Raw genomic sequence first — 24550 nt, 5'->3', positions numbered from 1 at the left:
GGAGTCTGTATGGAATACACTGTCGTATGCAGTTTATTGTGTTTCTGATAGCCTTTCGTCTGGGCCCATTACGATGGTTATCGAGGTTGCCCCGCCATCCGGAGAAGGGCCGTTGTGTACGTGACTGCGCGGTTCGAGGATTATGGCTGATCAATCCCAATTCACCCCCCTTTGATAGTCCTTGTAATATGCAGTGTAATAAAAGTGGTCCGGTGAAAATCCATGGTACGGCTGATTTTTGGTGAATTTATAAAGAATACAGTCACTGAAGTTCAAAGTACTTTCCCTTTTCGGAAGCAACTTGCAACATTTTGATTAGATCAGTCACGGTCAATTGAACTCGGAAACAATGAATTGAGAACTGTCAAAAGGTGAGGGAGCCGACGCTCGCAGCCTGCAGTACCCGCGTGGCCGCCACAAGGGGCGCTGTTCGATAATGCTGATTGGTTGAGGCGGCTGCTGTTTGACCTAGAGTTCGGTCGTCCGGTCTACTCTCAATAAGGATAGGGCGGCGCGGAGCGCTAGAGCAGAGAGCTGTCAAACCAGCGCTTCCTTATTTACGGAAGGCTTTTAAGAGATGGCCCTCTAAAGGAACATCTCCAGGGTCAGGAAGGGGAGATACGTGTATGTGTGGATGCGATGCTTGTGCAGTACGTGTTGCTGACAAAAAGGGGGGGGGTGATTTCCGGCGACACTGCCTTTCCCCCAATTTCTTAGCTAGCAATAACGGATATTGAGAAGGAAGGAGAGAGAGAGAGGTAGGCATCCTTTCAGCGATGCTGCCCCACTCCAGTTTGCCTCTGTCAGCCCCCGATGCCCCTTTCCTGTGGCCCCTGAATGGCTCTCTCCTCATCCGCCTGTCTCAGGAGACAATGGAGGATGGCTCAAGCGGTGGGGAGATTGCAAGGCCTGCTGGGGCAGCTGGCTGCTGTGACGGACAGCAGAGCCAGAGCAGAGTCTGGGGGTGCAGTGCCTCACCATTCCACCAGAGGGCCAGAGCCTCTTTCTGATTGGCTACCCAGAGGGGAGTGGTGCCAGCACTTTTGGAGGGAAAATAAAGAGCCGTTTCTGAGGGGATTTTTAGAAAGGGCTGGATTTGAGATGGGAGAGAGGGATGATCGAGAGAAGATGGGGATGAGGAGAGGGTTGGAGGGAGGGAGAAGTGGCTCTGATCTGAGTGGATCATCTGCTCTGAGGAGAATATCTATGGAGCCAGAGGAAGAAGCCTCACAGCTGAGATGGGGAGACCATGTTGAGGGTCTGAAGGGAGTATTCAGATGGGAGTGAAGCTGGAGGGAGAAGCTGTGGGAAGACTCTCTTCTTCTTCTGGGGTCTCCTTCCAGTCAGGAGGAGAGAGATCTTCTAGGAAAAGGAGATTCCCAAGTCTGTGGCAAGGGCTGAGAGGATCCCCTGGGTCTGGCATACAAAGGAAAATACCTCAGGAGTGGGATTGCTAATAGAGAGGGGAACCGAGGAAAAGTGGCCCCTCGCTGAGAAGGAAGCTGGGCTGTGTCCAAAGTACCTCACGGAAAGACCCCTCATAACTAAGTGAGGGGATGAGAGAGAAGCCACAGAAAGAGAGTTCAGCCTTTCACCATCTATTCTGGAAACCTGAACATCTCCCTGAAGTGCAGCAACTGAATTGGAGGGAAGCTGTGCCTGCAGAACCGTGTTTAATCCTGAGACATTTAGCTGAAGTAATAAGTTAACTTCTACCTGAAAGAACACATCTCCTGTCTTCACTTTGTTTCACCATTCTCTTTTTTGTGAATAAAACTTTCCTTGTCTCATTATCTCCTGCCAGAGACTCCCTGGATCGCCGTTTCCCTCACACAAGACGCCTGGATTTAATTTGGGACAATTAGCAGGGAGACTCTGCTGCGCAGGGGACACCGGACTGACTAGCAGGACATGCGAAAAGGATCTCAGGGTCTTGGTGGATCCCAAGCTCCACCTGAGTACACTGCTTAATGCAGCCGCAAAGAAGGCAAATGTTCTTCTCGGCTGCATCCACAGAAGTCCATCGTGTCCAGATGGAGGGAAGTCCGAGTCCTGCTCTCTTCTGCCGTGGTCAGAATCCAGAGCTGGAATCCTGTGCAAAATTCCGGATGCCATGATTCCAGTTTCTTAAATTTGGTTTGCTTAGGGAATATCTCTCCCTTTTGATCTTGCAGAGCTTTGAAGTAGCCTCAGAAGCTGCCTTCTGCTGAGCCCGACCAAGGGCTCCCTCTAACCCTGTATAGTCCACACTGACTGGCAGCAGCTCCCCCCAGGTTCATCCAGGGGTCTCATCCAGCCCTTGTGGGAGATGTCAGGGGCTGACCCGGGGACATTCTGCATGCCAAGCAGGTGCTCTGGGTTCCCCATATTTCACTAGCCTTTCAACGTTATTCTATTATCAACCGTGGAGATTCCGCCTGCCTCTTTCCAAAGGAGAAAACTCACCTGATTAAAGAATTTGAGGTGATGCATCATTTGTATACTTTTTGGAGTTCTATGTTTTCAATATCCCTGAGATCTCTCTCTTGAAGGGCGGTATATCAATTCAATTAACAACAACAATTATTATTATTTATTCATTCATTTATACCCCGCCCATCTGGCTGGGTTTCCCAAGCCACTCTGGGCAGCTTCCAACAAAATATTAATACAATACGCCATCAAATATTAAAAGCTTCCCTAAGCATAACAACCATCCATTTTTAGTCCATTGAGTTAGAAATTCAGCATTTCTGGGAGGGGAAATGGCATACTATTGAGTGTTTGCATAGAAACATGCTTAAGAAAGTTTTGGTTATTCATGATGAGAATAGGATTTATTTATTTTGAACTTCGCTAGATTCCTCCTCAGCAGCCAGTGCGATGATTTCAGCAGTGCTGGAACTCAGGACCCGCTGCCTTGAGGGACATCTAAGAGCAGTTGGGCAGGGAAAGGTCTCCCTTGGGAGGTGGTGGACGCTCCTTCCTTGGAGGTTTCTCAGCAGAGATCGGCCATCTGCCATGGATGCTTTAGCTGAGATTCCTGCCTTGCTGGGGGTTGGACTAGATGACCCTGGGATCCCCTCCTATCTCTCCACTCCTGAATTCTAGGAGGAGCTTCCTTGCCTCCTGCAAAGCCCTTTTCCCTGCAAGCTCTTCCTCTGGTTTCCGGCCAAGGGAGGGAGATGCTCAGAGCCCAGCCAAGAGCCAAGGTCCCCCCTCTGGGGGTTGGAACTTAACAGGTTAAGTTGTTCCCATGATGCCTCAACATTCTGATGTCAGCTTTCGAAGCTGGGAGGAGTTTCGTTCTGTTCCTCTCTGTTCTTTGAGGAAGAAGGACGCAGTTTGTCATGGCTGCAAGTAGTCCTGGGTTTTTCTGAGAAATGTCGGAATAAAGCACTGTAAATAGACAAACCTGGACTCTGTGTGTTTGTCGGAGGCTTAAGTGAAGCTAAGTGACAGTTTTCACGCTGTGTTAACTCTGCTGAGGCGTGACTGGAAGACGGAGCTGAGATCGCGCAGCTGGAGGAAGTGTGCCGGACGCCATAAGGAGCTACAGTGGTACCCCGCAAGACGAACGCCTCGCGAGACGAAAAACTCGCAAAACGAAAGGTTTTTTCGTTTTCGAGTTGCCTCGCAAGACGAATTTCCCTATGGGCTTGCTTCGCAAAACGAAGCTTGCCCCGGGGACAGCGGGTCTTCTCTTTTGAAGCAAGGGGCGGCGGGGAGATCGCTTCTCCCCACCGCCCCTTGCTTCAAAAGAGGTCTGCCCCCGGACCTCTTTTGAAGCAAGGGGCTGCGGGGAGATCGCTTCTCCCGGTGCTCCGAAGCGGGGTGGGGGGGCGGGAACACCTGCCCCAGCCGCCGGGCTTCGTAGCGCTGCTGCGAAGCCGGGCGGGGGGCGGGAACACCTGCCCCAGCCGCCCCGCTTCGGAACGCTGCTCCGAAGCGGGGTGGGGGGGGGGCGGGAACACCTGCCCCAGCCGCCGGGCTTCATAGCGCTGCTGCGAAGCCGGGCGGGGGGCGGGAACACCTGCCCCAGCCACCCCGCTTCGGAACGCTGCTCCGAAGCAGGGTGGGGGGGCAGGAACACCTGCCCCCGCCCCGGGCTTTGTAGCGCTGCTGCGAAGCCGGGCGGGGGGCGGGAACACCTGCCCCAGCCACCCCGCTTCAGAACGCTGCTCCGAAGCGGGGTGGGGGGGCGGGAACACCTGCCCCAGCCGTCGGGCTTCGTAGCGCTGCTCCGAAGCCGGGCGGGGGGCGGGAACACCTGCCCCAGCCACCCCGCTTCGGAACGCTGCTCCGAAGCGGGGTGGGGGGGCGGGAACACCTGCCCCAACCGCCGGGCTTCGTAGCGCTGCTGCGAAGCCGGGCGGGGGGGCGGGAACACCTGCCCCAGCCGCCGGGCTTCGTAGCGCTGCTGCGAAGCCGGGCGGGGGGGCGGGAACACCTGCCCCAGCCACCCCACTTCGGAACGCTGCTCCGAAGCGGGGTGGGGGGGGCGGGAACACCTTCTGAAGGCGGGCGGGGGGCGAAAGTCTTTGTCCCCCCTGCCTGCCTTCCCAGGAGCTTTTAAATCGCCCCGGATAGCGGAGAAGTCCTCCGCTGTCCCGGGGCGATTTTAAAATGCCGCCCGCCAGCATTTTAAGATCGCCCGGACAGCGGAGAAGTCCTCCGCTGTCCCAGGGTTTTTTAAAATGCTGGGGGTGGGAAGAAAAGCCCTTGTCCCCCCCCCCCAGCCTTCAGAAGAGGTCCGGGGACAGTCTGTCCCCGGACCTGGTCTGAAGGCGGTTTCCCTAGGAACGCATTAATTGATTTTCAATGCATTCCTATGGGAAACCGTGCATCGCAAGACGAAAAAACCGCAAGACGAAGAGACTTGCGGAACGAATTAATTTCGTCTTGCGAGGCACCACTGTAATTGTGGATCGTAAATCAATTAGCAGGTCACGCAATAATCAATCAATTCTACACCCCCCAAAAGGATCCCTTGCCAAAGGCGGAGCCAGGGGGAAGCTGCCCCCTTAGAGCCATTCAGAATGACAGAAATTAATAGAAATCAGAGTTCTGCCCTGGCTACGTGAGTGTGTAATGTAAGTGTGGGGGGGCTGAGCTGGGGGACTCGGCACTGCAAGGGTTAAGGGAAGTGAGCTGCCTTCCTAGAGAGGACAGGAAGCAGGCGGGGGGGGGCAGGTCCTCCAGAGCCAAGGCCCCTCCCTCCCCAGTCCTTTCCTGCTTGGGTGTCTCTCCTGCAAGGGCTGCCTCGCTCTCCCCTCCTGGGATCTGGTGAGTCTCCTTTCTCTCTGGGATCTGGTGGGGGTCCCAGGGCTGCAGCAGGGGAGGGGGCCTGGGGGGGGCTGATCTGCTCATGCGGGGGGGGGGACCCCAAGTCAGGGGGGAGGAGAGGGTCCTGCCAGGGAGGGGCCAGGTCTGCCACGCTCTCCTTCCTGCAGATCAGAGGATCCCAATCTCATTTGGCCTTCCGCCACCCCCTTCAGAAAAACAATGACTCCCCCGAAATCTGCTTCTTCAAACAAAGGAGTCCCATTGCACAACAGAGGAAACATGTGCAAATGGTTTTCCAAAGCTGGACGAGGAGGTGGACTAACCCCCCCCCCCAAAAAAAAACAAACAAAAACCCACAGGGAGGAAGGAAGAAAAGGTGGGAGAGAAAGACCAGGGATAAAGAGAGGGATCCCAGCCCAGAGTCTGGCTGCTGCATTGCATCCCAGTTTCCCAGTGTCTCCCAGGGCAGCTGCCCACGGAGGCCACTGCAGCAATCCCCTCGCACCCAGAGCAGGGCATCCCAGGACCACATCCTCTCTCTCCCAAAGGGATTGTTGCTGGAAAACCAGCCGGAAATGGGCGCTGCTACTCACTGAGCCTCCAGGGACCTTGGCATCAATGGCTGTGTGTGTGTTAAGCCATCTAAGAGAATAATAATAATAAATTAGCTGCCTAAATTTCAAGGGAGATGTCTTTGGCCCTCAGGGGGTTTGCCAGATACATTCCTGGCCCTCAGAACAAAGAAAAAGAGACCCCACCCCAGGAGTCTGTCTGGAGAGCGGCAGAGAGTCCAAGTGCAAGAAAAGGAGACAGAAGCAGGGGGGAAATGTGCCCACAAGTGGGGGTGGGGGGGAGAACAACTCCTGAGGACCCCCGGATGAAGACCCCCACTAGAGCCAAGCATCCATTTTTCAAATGACTCCCTTGTCAGTCAGTTCTGACTTCATGCATTGACTGGAAGGCAGGAGCAACCAGGCTGATTCATCTCCCAGAAACCCCTTCAGTTGCCTCCACATTCTGCATCGCAATCTTCCTTCTAGGAGAGCTAGAGTCTTCTTCTGCTTCTCCTCCGCCTCCTCCTCTGTCTTTTCAAAAAGGGCTGCGGTCCAGTCTAGCCCTGGTTCCTAGCAAGACTCATCCATGCTTTTTAAGAGAAGCATTCTCTTCTCCTGACCTACAAATTCTGTAACAGAACAATGTATTTGCTTTATATGATTTACAGGACTTCTCATTAAGACGAAGACCAGAGGGTTCCTTCTGATCTCTGAGAGCCTTCCTGAGACCACAGATGGATGATCGAGATTCAGCTGGCCCAGAAGCAGGAAGAGGCCATGCCAACCAAACTGGGAGCAGTGGGGGATTCTGGGAAAACTCTGTGCTGAAGATCCTGGGTGAGGAGGACCCCCTCCACTCAGAGGGGCAGATCCGGCAGTTCAGTTGGTTCTGCTACCTGCAAGCCAAAGGACCCCGAGAGGTTTGCAGACGACTCCACCACTTTTGCCACCAGTGGCTGAAGCCAGAAAGGCACACGAAAGCTGAGATGCTGGACCTGGTGATCTTGGAGCAGTTCCTGGCTGTCCTTCCACCAGAGATGGAGAGCTGGGTGAGGGAGTGTGGAGCGGAGACCAGTTCCCAGGCAGTGGCCCTGGCCGAAGGTTTCCTCCTGAGTCAGGCAGAGGAGAGAAAGCAGGTGAGAGAGACTTTCCTCTGGATACTCCCGAGGGGCTCCAAACAGAACAGAGAACATCCCATAATGCTCTACTGTTGGCCCTTTCTTTTTCTGGGAAGGCATCCTTGGAATGAGATCTAACAACCTGAATGTTTTTGTCTTTGTCATTCTCTTTCTTATCGTTCTCCCTTTTCTCTGTTTGGAATCCTTGTTTCTTTTTCAGGAAAAGGATCATTTTGCAGAAATGGACCTGGATTCCTGTGAGGCAGAGAGGCCTCCGTTGGACACCAGAGAGAGGCCAATGGGTAAGGAGGAAGGTGGCTTTTCATTCTGTTGCTTTCCCAACTAATCTGTGGGTTCTTTTCATTTTGGTTTTTTTTTTGGGGGGGGGGAGTTGGGAGGAAGGGTCCAGAGGAAGGGAGAAGTACTTTTGCACAACTAACATATGAAATGGGCACAAACGTCCAAATGCACTCAGCAGGAAAGGCTTTCTGAAAGGCCCATCTGTAGTTGCCCTATTTCACCTGTGAGAGAATCAGGCACTCCTGGCATCCTGCTTACCCTTTTTCTCTTCCAGGTGACAGAATGATGCCGGCAAGACCTCCTGGTCCATCTTTTCATGGAGGCAGAAAGGAAACAGCGGCTGTGGAACCAGATCAGGTCAGGGGAAGCTGCCTTGTGGGACAGAGGCCGAGGGATGGAGCAATGTCATGGACTGGTTGGGCACAGAGGAATGGTGGGAGGAAGCAGCCGGGGAACCAGGAAACGAAGACGACTCAGAGCCCAAGGAGTGGAGGTGGAGGAAGGATGAGCAGTGAAAGGGAGAAGCCTGGGAAGAGGAGGTGTCAGAAGCTGAAGGGGCAACAGGGCTTAGTGAGCTGGGAGACTCTGTGTCAGAATGCAGTGCAGAATCAAAGGCAGAAGAGGAAGGAGGCGAGTGGGAGAGGAAGGTCGAGAGGCAGAGGTGAGTCAGGAGAAGGAGGAGCCACTGGGGGCTCCCTCTCCTTCTGCCAGAAGCCACCCTCCCTGCTTGTCTCTCAGAGCCAAGAGAGGTCTAACATGGAGGAGCAAAGGCAGGCTGCACACTGGCGCACTGTTCAATCGCTTGCCAGAAACCCCAGAGAGGAGGGGGCTTGGAAAGCTGTGGGGAGCTAGGGGCCTTCTCTTTTGGCAGCTGATTTCATGGAGGAAGACCCTGTCATGGAATTCTACTCAATATTGATCCAGAGCAGAACTCCAATGTATAGTTAGCAGAGTGAAAATGTAAAGACGTTACAGGAACCCCCCAAAATAGACCAGAGGCAATTGTATTTCATCCGGCGGAGCTTTAACTGCTACTGAAGGCAAATGAGGATACTGGTCACAAATCCAAAATGTACAGGATTGGCCCTCTCCATAAGAAATCCAGTTGCAGCAGACTTAACTGAAATTTCCCACAGCTTATAATAAGTCTTAACCTTAAGACTCAGCATACTTTGTACAGAACACCAGAAGGGAGAGAGAGAGAGAGAGAAAGTGAAACCCAGGCTCCTTCTGGCCTCTTCTTATAGTCAGCCTGACCTTGACAGAAGAGATGACAGAACCACTTTAACCCAGCTGTACTCAGCTTCTCTGAAGGAATAACCCAAACATCAGGAAACTTCTGTTTCTTTTATTCAGAGAAGCTTCCGGAACCCTCTTGAACTAATAAGAATAGAATAGACAATATCACATCCATCCTTTCTGCACTAAGAAATGCAAACTGACAGACCCTCAGGGAATGAGCTGCTCTTCTCATTAAGCCTGAAACTCCAGCTGTGAACTGTGGGATTTCCTGCCCAGATAACTCTGTGACACGAGTCTTCTGAATGTCCCCAGTAGGATTCACCTGTAGTTGCTGTTTTCATGGAATCCAGGAGTTGAAAGGGACCCCAAGGGTCATCAAGTCCCACCCCCTGCATTGCAGGAGTCTCAGCTAGATTATCTCTCCCCCGTTCCTCCCCCTCTCCATGCCCCCTTGAACCCCTGGAATTTGGCTGTGGGGCACTGGGAGGGATCCTCTTCAGAACAGGACATGAGGAGAGGAGAAAGGGGATCCTCCCATCTGGGAAACTGGAATCCCTGCGTAGGCAGGATGACTTGAAAACCAGAAGGAAGAGAACCACCTATTTGCACAAAGATGAATACCCATAATTAAAAGCTGAATAAAATAATTCAATTAAAACGTCAAAATAGACATCCATAATAAAAATGTGCAGCAAAGCAATCCTATTGAAACAACGCAGCAATTAAGAGGAAGGAAAGAACACAGCATTGTGTAGCACAGTGGTCAGCAACCCGCGGCTCCGGAGCCGCATGTGGCTCTTTTACACCTTTGCCGCGGCTCCGGGGCGGATACTAGCGAGGGGAGGAGGTGCATTGTGCGCCTCGACACTCCCCACTGTGGCAGGCGCTGTACTGGCTGTGACGTCGCATGGGGGCAGTGCGTGCGTTAGTCATGCACCGTCCCGACATCACCTTCCTTCCCGCCCACCCGCTACATTGTAAGGGGCATGTATGCTGGTCACTGCATTGAAAGGGGGCATGTACGCTGGTCACTGTTTTGAAGGGGAGTGAAGAACACACACACACAAAAAGGTAACTTGTTAATTTAACGTTTATTTCTATGAGGAGGAGTAATTCTGAGGGGTCAAACAAAGAAATAATAAAAAAAGGGACAACAACGTTATTTTTACAATGACGAGTTTTGCGGCTCCCAGTTTTTTTTTCTTCGGAAACGGGTCCAAGTGGCTCTTTTTGTCTTAAAGGTTGCAGACCCCTGGTGTTGCAGGTCATATCTCTGCTGTCTCAGAGGAGGACATTTCCCTTTTTCTTTTAGGGTCCAGTGTGCTTTGAAGATGTCGCTGTTTGTTTCACGGATGAGGAGTGGGCGTTGCTGGATCCTGACCAGAGAGCTCTGCATAAGGACGTCATGGAGGAGAATCATGGGATCGTGGCCTCTCTTGGTAAGGCTCCCTGTGGGATCGTCCTATCTGCCTGGAAATTCAAAAAACACCTCTATTTTACAAACCTCATACATTTCCACAGAGCTCAGCAGCGCCCAATACAACACCTGGGAACCTAACACCCCCCACTAGAAGCAGTAAATTACAGTTCTTTTCTGAGAACAATCTTCCTCCAGTTCTGCCTTTTTATACCACGATTTGGATGGTCTGAACTGCCCGGGCATCTTAAATGTCAGCTTCAGAGTTGTTAGGAAAGATAAGTAGCTTCTGCCAGGTTTTCTGTTTTTGTTTTCTTGGGTTGACCAAAGAGACGCCTGACATTGGCGATGGAGGGGATGCCATGACTGGGCCAAACAAAATCCGTCCCAGAGAAAAGCCAGGCTGGTTGAATATTAGGTAGTAGTAGCAGTGATCATAATAATAGTAATAGTCATAATTTTTATTTATACCCCTTCCATCTCGCTGGGTGGCCCCAACCACTCTAGGCGGCTTCCAACACACATATAAACATGAAACATTAATAATAACAAATCTGATCCCATATAAAAAGTAGATTACCTTTAAAATGAGCAACTTACACTAGTGGCCAAAATTATGGAAACCTATTGGGAAAAGTGTATTTCCAAGGTTTGTTGGCTCAAAACACCCCTTTTAGGGGGATTAAGTGGTGGGAGGAAAAAATCCTTAAATAAGAGACACGGGGGAATGATTAATGGACTTCAATGTCTGTACACTAATGCGCAAAGCATGGGAAATAAACAAGATGAGCTTGAGCTCCTGGTACAGCAAACTAAATATGACATAATAGGAATCACTGAAATCTGGTGGGATAAATCCCACGATTGGAATGTAATAATGGAGGGATACAATCTATTTCAAAGAAACAGACCAGACAAGAAAGGAGGAGGAGTGGCGTTATATGTCAGGGATGTGTATACCTGTGAAGAGATCCAAGATTTAGAACCTCAAAGCCAAAGTGAGAGCATTTGGGTCAAAATTAAGGGAGAGAAGAATAACAGTGACCTCATTGTGGGAGTTTACTATAGATCCCCAAGCCAAACGGAGGACATAGATGATGCCTTCCTGGAACAGATGGCCAAGCATGCAAAAGGAAGGGAGATAGTAGTAATGGGGGACTTCAATTACCCTGATATTTGTTGGATGTCAAACTCAGCCAAGAGCATACGGTCAAACAGATTCCTCACTGGCCTTGCAGACAACTTCATTGTCCAGAAAGTGGGAGAAGCAACAAGAGGAACAGCCATTTTAGATCTGGTCCTAACCAATGTTGAGGACCTGGTTAGTGGGGTAGAAGTGGAAGGATCATTAGGCGCGAGTGATCATGCTCTTCTGAAGTTTACTATACAGCGGAAAGGAGCAGCCAAGCATACTAGGACTCAATTTCTCGACTTTAAGAAAGCCGACTTCATAAAGCTTAGGGAAGTGCTGGGTGAGATCCCATGGACAATAATACTAAAAGGAAAGGGAGTTCAAGATGGCTGGGAGTTTGTTAAGAGGGAGATAGTAAAAGCACAACTTCAGGCAATACCAATGAGACGGAAACATGGAAGGTGCCTAAAGAAGCCAGGGTGGCTATCTAAAGAACTTTTAACTGAGTTAAGATTAAAAAAGGATGTGTACAAAAAATGGAAAAGGGGGGAAACCACCAAAGAGGAATTCAAACAAATAGCCAGCACGTGTAGACACAAAGTCAGAAAAGCTAAAGCACAGAATGAACTCAGGCTTGCTAGAGAGGTTAAAAGCAACAAAAAAGGCTTTTATGGGTATGTCCGTAGCAAAAAGAAGAACAAAGAAACAGTGGGGTCACTCAGAGGAGAAGATGGTGAAATGCAAACAGGGGACACAGAAAGGGCTGAACTCCTCAATGCCTTCTTTGCCTCAGTGTTCTCCGATAAAGAAAACAATGCCCAACCTGAAGAATTTGGAGCAAATGATTCAGCAGAGGAAACACAGCCCAGAATAACTAAGGAGATAGTACAAGAATACTTGGCTAGTCTAGATGTATTCAAGTCTCCAGGGCCAGATGAACTGCATCCAAGAGTATTAAAAGAACTGGCAGATGTGATTTCAGAACCACTGGCAGTCATCTTTGAGAATTCCTGGAGAACAGGCGAAGTCCCGGCAGACTGGAGGAGGGCAAATATTGTCCCTATTTTCAAAAAGGGGAAAAGAGAGGACCCAAATAATTACCGCCCAGTCAGTCTGACATCAATACCAGGGAAGATTCTGGAGCAGATCATTAAGCAAACAGTCTGTGAGCACCTAGAAAGGAATGCTGTGATCACCAATAGTCAGCATGGATTTCTGAAAAATAAGTCATGTCAGACTAACCTGATCTCGTTTTTTGACAGAATTACAAGCCTGGTAGATGAAGGGAACGCAGTGGATGTAGCCTACCTTGATTTCAGCAAGGCATTTGACAAGGTGCCCCATGATATTCTTGTAAAGAAGCTGGTAAAATGCGGTCTTGACTATGCTACCACTCAGTGGATTTGTAACTGGCTGACTGACCGAACCCAAAGGGTGCTCATCAATGGTTCCTCTTCATCCTGGAGAAGAGTGACTAGTGGGGTGCCACAGGGTTCTGTCTTGGGCCCGGTCTTATTCAACATCTTTATCAACGACTTGGATGATGGACTCAAGGGCATCCTGATCAAATTTGCAGATGACACCAAACTGGGAGGGGTGGCTAACACCCCAGAGGACAGGATCACACTTCAAAACGACCTTGACAGATTAGAGAACTGGGCCAAAACAAACAAGATGAATTTTAACAGGGAGAAATGTAAAGTATTGCACTTGGGCAAAAAAAATGAGAGGCACAAATACAAGATGGGTGACACCTGACGAGAGCAGTACATGTGAAAAGGATCTAGGAGTCTTGGTTGACCACAAACTTGACATGAGCCAACAGTGTGACGCGGCAGCTAAAAAAGCCAATGCAATTCTGGGCCTCATCAATAGGAGTATAGCATCTAGATCAAGGGAAGTAATAGTGCCACTGTATTCTGCTCTGGTCAGACCTCACCTGGAGTACTGTGTCCAGTTCTGGGCACCACAGTTCAAGAAGGACACTGACAAACTGGAACGTGTCCAGAGGAGGGCAACCAAAATGGTCAAAGGCCTGGAAACGATGCCTTATGAGGAACGGCTAAGGGAGCTGGGCATGTTTAGCCTGGAGGAGAGGAGGTTAAGGGGTGATATGATAGCCATGTTCAAATATATAAAAGGATGTCACATAGAGGAGGGAGAAAGGCTGTTTTCTGCTGCTCCAGAGAAGCGGACACGGAGCAATGGATCCAAACTACAAGAAAGAAGATTCCACCTAAACATTAGGAAGAACTTCCTGACAATAAGAGCTGTTCGACAGTGGAATTTGCTGCCAAGGAGTGTGGTGGAGTCTCCTTCTTTGGAGGTCTTTAAGCAGAGGCTTGACAACCATATGTCAGGAGTGCTCTGATGGTGTTTCCTGCTTGGCAGGGGGTTGGACTCGATGGCCCTTGTGGTCTCTTCCAACTCTATGATTCTATGATTCTATGATTCTAATACCAAAAAATTATATAGCTTTGGAAAGATAATTTAATGAAGAATGTAATGCAATAATATTTATTAGAACAGCAGTCATGAAGAAGAAATGTGAAACACAAAGAAAAAAGGAGATCTACAGAAATTCTCACCATGTCAATATTTACTTTGGTAACCGTTAGCTTTCTTTACTGCCTTACAGCGCCTTCCCACGGAGTGAAGGAAGTTTTCTTTTTTTGTTCTGCAGCTGTAATAGTGTGAAGCCAAGATTCAATTATTGCCCCTATTAATTGATCTTTACAGTGGTACCTCGGGTTCCAAACAGCCTACTTCACGATCTTTTGGGGTTACGTACACTTGGGCTCCATGATCACTGCAGATGGTGACAGCAGTCACAGAATTAAAAGATGCCTGCTTCTTGGGAGAAAAGCAATGACAAACCTAGACAGCATCTTAAAAAGCAGAGACATCACCTTGCCAACAAAGGTCCGTATAGTAAAAGCTATGGTTTTCCCAGCAGTGATGTATGGAAGTGAGAGCTGGACCATAAAGAAGGCTGATCGCCGAAGAATTGATGCTTTTGAATTCTGGTGCTGGGGGAGACTCTTGAGAGTCCCATGGACTGCAAGAAGATCAAACCTATCCATTCTTAAGGAAATCAGCTCTGAGTGCTCACTGGAAGGACAGATCGTGAAGTTGAGGCTCCAGTACTTTGGCCACCTCATGAGAAGAGAAGACTCCCTGGAAAAGAGTCTGATGTTGGGAAAGATGGAGGGCACAAGGAGAAGGGGACGACAGAGGACGAGATGGTGGGACAGTGTTCTCGAAGCTACCAGCATGAGTTTGACCAAACTGCGGGAGGCAGAGGAAGACAGAAGTGCCTGGGGTGCTCTGGTCCAGGGAGTCACGAAAAGTCGGACACGACTAAACGACTAAACAACAACAACAACACTTCAAAACCAGAATGAAAATTAAAAGCAGCACCTTTTGTGCTTGCAAATCTAAGGACTCTTGAGTTATTGAATCATAGAATTGCAGAGGTGGAAAAGGGTCTGTGAAATGCTCAGGGTAAAGGTCCTGGAGGCTTCCGGTGCGCATTCTGCTTTCCCCGGACCTCTGAGCACAGCAAAGTAAACACAGCGTGTTTAGCCTTCGGGCCTCTGTGCTTGCATTAAGTGTGCATAAATCAAGAGTCCAGCCAGCTCCTCTAATCTAGAAGTGTTTATTTTACAGCAGTATAAATCATCGTGTATCAGGCAGAAAAAGCATCTCCGCACTGGACGAAAGCGAAAGCAGAATAACAGAACAAAGAAACAGATCCCAGATGTATATGTAGGATCTCTCCGCCCCCTCAGAAGGCAGGGCGATAGAACTGAGCTGTTTAACCCTGCAAGCTCAGGTTCTCCTCACAGGGTCCAACCCCCTGGAATGCAACCTCAACTAATTGATAATGGATGCTGTCAGGGCCGCCTCAGGTCCCAGCTCACAAGAGACCAACGCCAAGTCCACTTTATATACAAAGATCTTTATTGCAGTTCATTGTATGCTCCACAGCCGAGGCGCGCAGCCCCACGTCTGTTACGCTTAGACCGCTGAAGTCCCCTCTGAGTCAGTCCCGCCTCTACACCAGTTTAAGAGGCTTGTGCTGCTCCACCTCTTCCGTTCCTTCCTTTTCCGCAGGGTCTTCCTGCCCCCTGGGGTTTCGCCCCTCCTGGATTCCCCTGACGCTGAATCCCCAGACAACTCTTCCCCCCTCCTGCGTGCTTTGGGACCTGGCTCCTCCTCCGGGCTCTCTGTATTTCCGCGCGCCTCCACATTTGAACTTGGCACGCGTTCGCTACCTCTGACCTTCCTCTTGACAGTTACACTACTCCCTGTACTACTCTCTGCCCCTTCTGGGAGGACGTCTTGCCCCGATCTCCTTCCCCTCTCTGCTTCCTGCTCTGCTTCTCCTGTCACACTGGAAACTCCACCCCCTTCACTCTGTTCCGGCGGAGAAGCCGGCCCCGATTCCCAACTCCCACTCGGGGTTCCCCTGCTGCTCCCCTGCTCCTGACGAGTCCCCCCTGTGACTCCCCTTGGCCTGACCACGGGCGCCCCCTTTTGGGAATCCTCCGATTCACTTGAAAGACTCATGGAATCCCTCAAGTCATTGTCATCCTCATCCTCGTCGTTCTGGGATTCTTCCCCCTCGCTCTCAGTCTCCTCCCTCATCTGTGCCTCTCTCCCTGAACCCCTGACATCCATCCCCCCCTTGAAACCCCCCCTTCCCCCCTCCCGCCCTTCGGGCGCAGGTTCTGGGAGCTCCGTCATTGCGGGGGTAGATGCTGGATACAGTTCGTCTACTTTGATCTCCTCTGCTTCCAGTTCAGTGTATGTGTGCTCGAACTCGGGTCCGTCCCCCAACGTGTTCTCGGTCTCCTCTCCCATTGTTACTTCGTCTGGTGCTGTTTGCCAAGGCCCCGTCATCCACCTCCTGCGCCAGTCCTCCTCTGGTTGCTCGTCCCACCAGTAAGAGGGTTCCGTGTCCACCCCCGAGCACGATCCCCTTGGAGGGCTCGATTCTGGCGTCGTCTCCTCTGCGGAGGAAAACCCCCGGAAAGTGCTGGCTGAAAGTGTGGGCGTAAAAAGCCAGTCGTCAAAATACTCGGCTGGCATGGGCCTGTGTGGGTAAAGGGCATGGAACTCATCTTTGAGAAGAGGCTCGTCCAAAGCATAGTCCGGCACCCAACTGTTGGCGCTGACTGGGGTACCTTCTCTGGCGAGAAAATATTCTACTCCCTCTTCCCCCCATCTTGAGTCCAGAATCTCTGTGACCTCGTTGAGTGGCTCGGCCCTAGGTGACCTCCCCCTTTTGGGTGACTCTCTGCGTGGGTCTGGTGCCGTCCCTGACTCCTGAAATCTGTGTGGGGCCTTGTAGGGTGTGAGCACCGACCTATGAAAGACCGGGTGCATTCTGGAACCTTCCGGGAGGGTCAATCGAAACGCTACAGGATTGATCCTGGCCTCAACTTGGTACGGCCCTAGCTGTCTGTGTCCTAGCTTCTTCTTAGCTAACGACTTGGCCGGCACCGCTTGGGCTGCTAACCATACCCAGTCCCCCACCTGGATGTCTTCTCCCGCCCTCCTGTGTTTGTCCGCCTGCACTTTATAGGCTTGTTTAGCTAGTTCCAAATGTCGCCGCAGCTCCTCGTGCACCTCCTGCAGTTCTGCTGCTAAATGGTCGGCCCCTTGCTGCACCCCCTCCCCCGTCGTTACCAACCCCGGGAAGGTTCTGGGATGTCGCCCATTGTTAGCAAAGAACGGCGTCACCCCCGTCGACGCGTGCTTCGTGTTGTTGTAGGCAAACTCGGCCATTGGCAAGTAGTCCACCCAAGCTGCGGGTCGCTGATTGGCGTAACATCTCAGGTACTGCTGCATGATCGCGTTGACCCTCTCTGCTTGGCCGTTGGTCTGTGGATGTCTTGCCGACGCTAAGTTGATCTTGACGTTCAGGATACCTAGGAGCTTCTGCCAGAAACTAGAAACAAACTGGCGCCCCCTGTCGGACAGGATGGACCGTGGCAGCCCATGCACTCTGAACACGTGGTCGATGAAGAGTTTGGCGGTCTGTTCCGCTGTTGCCACCTTCGCACAAGGAATGAAGTGCACCATCTTGGTGAACAGGTCTACAACCACAAGTACCGCCGTCTTGCCTCGGGAGCTGGGCAGATCAGTAACAAAGTCCAGTGCCACCCGCTCCCACGGCTGCAGTGGCGTCTCCAGCGGTTCCAGTAGTCCCGCTGGCTTCTTGTGCACTGGCTTGGACCTCTGATAGGTGTCACACCTGGCGATGTAATCTGCGACCTCTCCTCGCATTTGGGGCCGCCAAAAGTCACCAATTCTGCTGTCTTCTCCTTGCCGAAATGGCCCGCGCTGGGTGCGTCGTGCAACTGCTGCAGAACCTTTGCGCGGAGATCGTCCCCTGGCACGTAGAGGGCACCTTTGCGAGTTAGCAGACCGTCGCGTATCTGGAACTCGTCGTCCCTCGCTGTACCTCTGCGCAGCTCTTCCATCTTGGATTGTGCAAACTGATCCGTTTGCAGTGCGCGTCGCACCGCGTCCAGGTCGACGACGACTGAAGCGCACGCCCACGCCTGCGGTGCGAAAATGTGCTTGGCTGCCACTGTTGCCGCTTCCTCGAGATATTGCGGTTTCCGGGAGAGCGCATCGGCTATGACATTGGAGTCCCCCGGGATGTACTCTATTCGGAAGTCGAAATCCGCGAAGAATTCCGCCCAGCGCATGTGCCTCTGGCTCTGGAGCTTCGCCGTGCGCCAATACTCTAAGTTCTTGTTGTCCGTGCGGACCTGCACGGTGTGCTTGGCTCCTGTGAGGAAGTGCCGCCACGCTTTGAAATCCGCGTGAATGGCCAACAACTCCCTGTCCCAGATGGTGTAGCTTTGTTCCGCCTTGCTGAGCTTCCGGGAGTAGAAAGCGCAGGGCCTCCAGTTCCCTTGCGGATCCTCCTGCAAAAGAACAGCCACCACCGCTCTGTCGGATGCGTCAGTCTCGACCCGCATGGGCCTGCCAGGATTCACGTGCAGCAGCTGTTCCTCGGATGCGAAGAGGCTCTTAAGCTACTGAAAAGACCGCTCCACCTGGTCCGTCCAAGTGAACTTCTTCTTCTTGGAACTCAGAGTGTCCGTGATTGCTGCCGTCTCCTTCGCGAAATCTCTGATGAATTTGCGGTAAAAGTTGGCGAAACCGACGAACCTCTGGACCTCCTTCTGATTGCGCGGGCTCTTCCAGTCCAACACCGCGCGGACCTTGACGCTGTCCATGGCTAGTCCCTTGTTGGATAGCCTGTAGCCCAGGAAATCCACCTCCGTCACGTCGAACTGGCACTTCTCCAGCTTGGCGTAGAGTCTTCCTGCATCAGCGTTCCCAGCAAGCAATGTTGGAATGCCCAAATGTGGAAACTCTCTTTTTGGGCAGAGATCTGTGTCTTGCCCAACAAGCTCCATCTGAGCAGTGTGGAACTTCTTCTCCACTTCCAGAGGGAAGTAACTACTACTCATTGTCAAGCTGGTTAACTCGTGTTCTCGTTATGTGTTTTTATGTTGTGAACCGCTGTGTGAGATTGGGATGAAGGGAGGGATATAGAAATTTTTATACAGTGGTATACATTGATTATTCCTTTCATTTTATGGACCAATGGTCTTGTTAGATAGTAACAAGCGGTTGGAGGATGGATGGCGGCTAACAGATTGAGGTTAAATCCTGACAAGACAGAAGTACTGTTTTGGGGGGACAGGAGGTGGGCAGGTGTGGAGGATTCCCTGGTCCTGAATGGGGTAACTGTGCCCCTGAAGGACCAGGTGTGCAGCCTGGGAGTCATTTTGGACTCACAGCTGTCCATAGAGGCACAGGTCAAATCTGTATCCAGGGCTGCTGTTTACCAGCTCCATCTGGTACGTAGGCTGAGACCCTATCTGCCCGTGGACTGTCTCGCCAGAGTGGTGCGTGCTCTGGTTATCTCCCGCTTGGACTAATGCAATGCGCTCTACGTGGGGCTACCTTTGAAGGTGACCCGAAAACTACAACTAATCCAGAATGCGGCAGCTAGACTGGTGACTGGGATCAGCCGTCGAGACCATATAACACCGGTCTTGAAAGACCTACATTGGCTCCCAGTACGTTTCCGAGCACAATTCAAAGTGTTGGTGCTGACCTTTAAAGCCCTAAACGGCCTCGGTCCAGTATATCTGAAGGAGCGTCTCCTCCCCCATTGTTCTGCCCAGACACTGGGGTCCAGTTCTGAGGGCCTTCTGGCAGTTCCCTCACTGCGAGAGGCCAAGTTACAGGGAACCAGGCAGAGGGCCTTCTCGGTAGTGGCGCCCGCCCTGTGGAACGCCCTCCCATCAGATGTCAAAGCGATAAACAACTACCTGACATTCAGAAGACATCTGAAGGCAGCCCTGTTTAGGGAAGTTTTTAATATGTGACATTTTTGTGTATTTTTCATCTTTGTTAGAAGCCTCCCAGAGTGGCTGGGGAAACCCAGCCAGATGGGCGGGGTACAAATAAATTATTATTATTATTATTATTATTATTATTATTATTATTATTATTATTATTAAAATTCATGTTAAATAAATGTTTTAGGGGTTGTTTTTAAAAGTGGAATGGATTAATCCATTTTGCATTACTTTCTATGGGAAAGAACGCCTTGGTTTAAGAATGCTTTGGTTTAAGAATGGACTACTGGAACAGAATAAGTTCGTAAGCCAAGGTACCACTGTATTGCTGGGTTGCTTAAAAGATTCTTTTGTCGGCTCCATCGATTTTCCATTTGGTTAAGGTCTGGGCTATTCCCAGGCCATCCCAGCAGTGGAATGTGATTATCTTGAAACCACCTTTTGCCCAAAGGAGCAACATGACATGAAGCTGAATCCTGCTGAAATACAAAATAAACAAAAATGCTTCAGTATCTGGGAAAAGATCACATGCTTCAGTTTGGGCTCAAGTGTTTGCTTTATGTATTTGGGGGTTTTACATTCCCATTAATGAAGCAAATTCTGCCCACACCTTTTGCTGTCATACAACCCCAGATCATCACACTAACTGGGTGCTTCACGGTAGGCGTGATGCAAGTGGGATATAAATCTTCTCCGATTCTTCTTCTCACATATTTTTCTTTTCTTCTATTATGTTCTTCAAACTCATGAAATGAAAGAAGACCAACCAACTTGATAGCAATCACATAACAATATGACAAAAGTCAACCTAAGCAAATGTGCTTCCTTTTTCTAGTTATTTGGCTATAACATTTGATAGAATACAGGTAATTACATTCTTGATTAAATTATCTTTCCATTGATACATAACTTTATGATATTACTAAAAAAAAAAGCAGGGTTATGAACCATCAAACCTCTGAAATATACTTTTTTCCACAAAAGGCTTCCACAATTTTACCACTACTGTATATCAAACAAAGCAACATTCAACAACCCATCAGAATCTAATAACAAATACATTGGTTAATGACAAACCACAAAGGTAATTGTCAGGGAACTGAAATCGGAGCCAAGTGGAGAGGTTAGGCTCCCCAATGATGCCGGAGAAGGAACCAGTAAGGGAGGAGAGCTTCCGCTGGGGAAGGAAGTCAAGGTGACACCAGGAAGAAAGGAGAGGCTGAGAGCACTTCGGAGGGGAGGCTCCGAGACTCTTACCTGGCCCCTTCCTCCAATATTAATATTCAAGTTGGCACCACTGGGTTGGGTGGTATATAAATTAAATATAGACATAAATCGCCTTCCTTTGCGCATGTTCCAGCTTGTCAATATCCTTATTATCATTTTTAATATTTATGTGCCTTTCATCTGAAGATTTCACAACATAAACATACAAGATAAAAACATGGTGTCAGGGAACTGACATCGGAGCAGAGTGGAGAGGTTAGGCTCACCGATGATGCCGAAGAGGGAACCAGTAAGGGAAGAGAGAGAGCTTCCGCTGGGGAAGGAAGCCCAGGTGACACCAGGAAGAAAGGAGAGGCTGAGAGCACTTCGGAGGGGAGGCTCCGAGACTCTTCCAGCGAGGTCAGTGAGGAGAGTGGAGGACCACCGCTTGGCACGCCCACTCTGCGCAGAAGGCTTCCGCGCAGAGAGGCGAGGAGGAGATTTTCCGTTAAGGAATTCTTATGTTGGAGGAAGTTTAGGAAACGCCCACTGACGGATTCTGCCAGCGACTGAAGCAGCCGTGCCAAAGGGCTGCTCAGCCAGGGAAAAGCGCAACCACCCCAAGCAGTTTGGAGCAGTTGGAGGTTTACACACAAGCAACCCCAATTCCCATTACAGCAATTCGTCAGTCTTTTACGTTGCTTGTGTGCAAGAGGAGAGGGGCACCGTCATGAGTCAAACCGGAGGAGCCGGCGCAGGAGAGGGGGCCAAAGGAGGACCAAGTCTGGAGGAGAGAAACAGAGATTTGGAACAGCAACTGGCTCTACTAGCGGTGCGGCTGGATGAAAGGAGGACTCAGGATGCCCAGGGGAAGATTACCCCCATCGCAAGGAAGGTACCAGGACTAGTGCAGAAGTTTGGGGGCAACCCCCGAGATTATAATGCATTTAAGACAGAAGTGCAGTATGCGCTGGACCTGCAGTATGATGACTTTGCAGACGAGGGGGGAAGAGTCGCTTTTGTGGTGGGGCACCTTGAAGGGCGGGCCAGAGATTGGGTCACGCCCTTGATGGCGGCGGAGAATGCTGCTTTGAAGGATTTGAGAAAGTTTTTTAGCGCCATGGACCACATGTTCTCGAGTGATGTGGAACAAAGTGTAACTCGCAAAGAACTGATGGGGTGCAAACAAGGGAACCAGTCAGTGAGAGAGTACTGGTCGCGATTTGCGATGTTGATCCATAAACTTGGGTGGGATCTGAGTTCCGAATCAGTGCAAATGTTATTTGAGGAAGGCTTATCCTCTTGGGTGAGAGATGAACTTTCCCGCTCACGCCGCCCGGAGTCGATGGACCAGCTGACCAAGTTGGCGCTCGCTGTGGGAGTCAGGCAAGAGACGCACGCTCTGGAAAGGCGGGAAGGGAGAGCAGAGCGTTGGCATGACAACCGCATTCCAGACGTGCCAGCGTCAACTGTGCCACCCGAGGAGCCAATGGAGATTGGAGGAGTGAGTGAGCGCGGGGTTTCAAACTCCAGCGAGGTTCGTAAGAAGGAGGGGAAAGCAAGTAAGAAGTGTTTCCTCTGCCAGCAGCCAGGACATTTTGCCAGAGTGTGCCCTCAGAAGAAGGCGTGGCAAGGAATGGTGGGGGCAGTGGGGAGTGAGGAGGAAAGGGATAAGTCACAGGGAAACGACAGTGCTTGGCTGCAGGAAGGCGGGCACAGCAGCCAGGCGAGCAACCAGTAGAAGTGCCCAACCCAGACCCTCCCCGAGCAGCCATAGCCATAGAGGTGGTGCTAGAACTCCCAAACGGACACCCAATCAAAGTGAAGGCACTGCTGGATTCAGGCAGTTCTTGCAACTTCTTTAGCAAGGATTTTGCGCTGGAACACCAGCTCCAGGTGGTGCCTCTAGAACGTCCCTTGCAAGTAACAACTATTGATGGGAGAGAACTCTTGGGGGGGGGGAAGTGACCCACCAGACCCCGCCCATGAAAATGACGGTTTCCAGACACACAGAGACAATTGCCTTTCACGTAGCCACCTTAGCAGGACCACCTATCATACTGGGAATGAGTTGGCTAGCACTGCACGACCCAGTAGTAGGGTGGCACCAGCGGACAGTCACCTTTGGGTCGGCCCACTGCGTAGAGCACTGCCATGGGGGGGGGCGCCTGAGGATGGCAGTAGCCAGGGTGGCAGAGATGGCAGTAGGGGAAAAGGGGAAGGTACCACCTCAGTATGCGGACTTGGAAGAAGTCTTCAGCGAGAAGGAGGCGGATAGGCTACCCCCTCACAGGCCCTTTGACTGTCAGATCAACCTACTCCCGGAGGCTCAGCTGCCAGTGGGTAAGCTGTACGCCATGTCAGATAGGGAGATGCAGGAATTGCGGAAGTTTATTGACAAGAACTTGAAAAGAGGGTTCATACGGGAATCTAGGGCGGTAGGGGGTAGTTCAGTGTTCTTTGTGGACAAGAGAGACTCCAAGGAGCCCAGGCTCGTAGTGGATTTCCGTGGGTTGAACCGGGTGTCGGAACCAGTGACCTTCCCAATGCCCAGAATTGATGACATCTTAACCAGGGTAAGGAAGGGGAAGATTTTTACCAAACTGGACCTTCGGGGGGCGTACAATTTGATAAGGATGAGGGAGGGGGAAGAATGGAAAACCACCATGTTCACTCCTCTGGGGGCCTTTGAGTACTTAGTTATGCCCTTCGGATTATAATCCGGCTCAAGCACGTTTCAAGCTTTCATGCACCACGTGCTAGGGTCACTGCTGTACAAGAATTGCGTGGCTTTCTTGGACGACGTGCTGATCTACTCGGAGAACGAAGAGCAGCATGTAAAAGACGTCAGGGAAGTGCTGAAAAGACTGCAGGAGCACCAGCTGTGGGTCAAACTGGAGAAGTGCCAATTCCACGCTCAAGAGGTGGAGTTCCTGGGTTACAGGTTGTCGGACAAAGGCTTAGCCATGGACCCAGGCAAGGTGCAGGCAGTGCTGGAATGGAAGACGCCCAAGAACTGGAAGGACGTACAGAGGTTCCTGGGGTTTGGAAACTTCTATAGGAAGTTCATCAAGAACTTCGCCCATTTAACGGCACCCATAACGGATTGTCTCAGCAGTAAGAAGAAGTTTGAATGGACGGAAGAGGCCCAGCGGTCCTTTGAAAAGCTTAAGAGGGCTTTCGCGTCGGAAGAGCAACTCCTACATGTGGATCTGCAGAAGCCGATGAGGCTGGAGACGGACGCGTCAGACAGAGCGGTGGGGAGCATATTGCTCCAGCCGGGAGATCGGGGAGTGTGGAAGCCGTGCGCCTTTTTCTCGAGGAAGCTGAACAACTTGGAAGGGGAGGGAGTGCCGGAAGTACGTCATGTCATACCCGAGGACCGATGGGTGTGTGGGGGAGTGTTGGTAGGGAGACAAGAGCTAGCCGGGTTGACAAGGGAGGACCAGTATGCACAAACCAAGATCAGGGAGATCCGAAGTGCTGAAGAAAATCGGGGGATTTGAGGTAAAGGGCGGGGCTTTGTACTATAAGGGTGCATTGTACATACCCGAGGGGGATTTGAGGAGAAGAATACTCAAACAACTACATGACAACCCCACAGCGGGACATTTTGGCCAACACAAAACAATGCTACTGGTCACCAGGCAGTTCTGGTGGCCAAGGGTGAGGGAGGATGTGAAGGAATACATATGCGGGTGCCAGCGCTGCCAGCGAGCTAAGGGGGAGAGGGCAGCACCCGCGGGATTACTGGAGCCTTTACCCACACCAGAGAAACCATGGGAGGTGGTATCAATTGATTTTATGACTGATTTACCCAAGGCCAGGGGAAAAACGGCAGTAATGGTGGTAGCTGACTTGATGACCAAAATGTGCCATTTTATTGCTTGCTCACATGCGGTGTCTGCAGAAGAAACAGC

General features: G+C 51.0%; 2 protein-coding genes across 12 annotated transcripts in view; one reads left to right on the top strand and one right to left on the bottom strand.

Annotated features, from left to right (window-relative positions):
- Window positions 1-24550, bottom strand: part of LOC114589686 (uncharacterized) — a 386543-nt gene that overhangs the window by 150129 nt on the left and 211864 nt on the right. The window lies entirely within an intron of this gene.
- LOC114589761 (uncharacterized) overlaps window positions 1-24550 on the top strand; it is a 498312-nt gene that overhangs the window by 461504 nt on the left and 12258 nt on the right. The window contains exons 1-5 of one of the 2 annotated variants that reach the window (XM_077927917.1): window positions 5110-5265; window positions 6488-6955; window positions 7158-7239; window positions 7512-7594; window positions 9792-9918. In XM_077927917.1, coding sequence (XP_077784043.1) covers window positions 6554-6955; window positions 7158-7239; window positions 7512-7594; window positions 9792-9918 — 694 coding nt within the window. In that variant the 5' untranslated portion in view covers window positions 5110-5265; window positions 6488-6553. Of the gene's footprint in view, window positions 1-5109; window positions 5266-6487; window positions 6956-7157; window positions 7240-7511; window positions 7595-9791; window positions 9919-24550 lie in introns of those variants that run through there. The other variant, XM_077927916.1, reaches the window with a different exon arrangement.

Source organism: Podarcis muralis, chromosome 4, assembly GCF_964188315.1.
Source record: "Podarcis muralis chromosome 4, rPodMur119.hap1.1, whole genome shotgun sequence".
Classification (NCBI taxonomy): Eukaryota; Metazoa; Chordata; class Lepidosauria; order Squamata; family Lacertidae; genus Podarcis; species Podarcis muralis.
The sequence above is the reverse complement of the archived record's forward strand: the minus strand, read 5'-3'. Positions and strand labels throughout refer to the sequence as shown.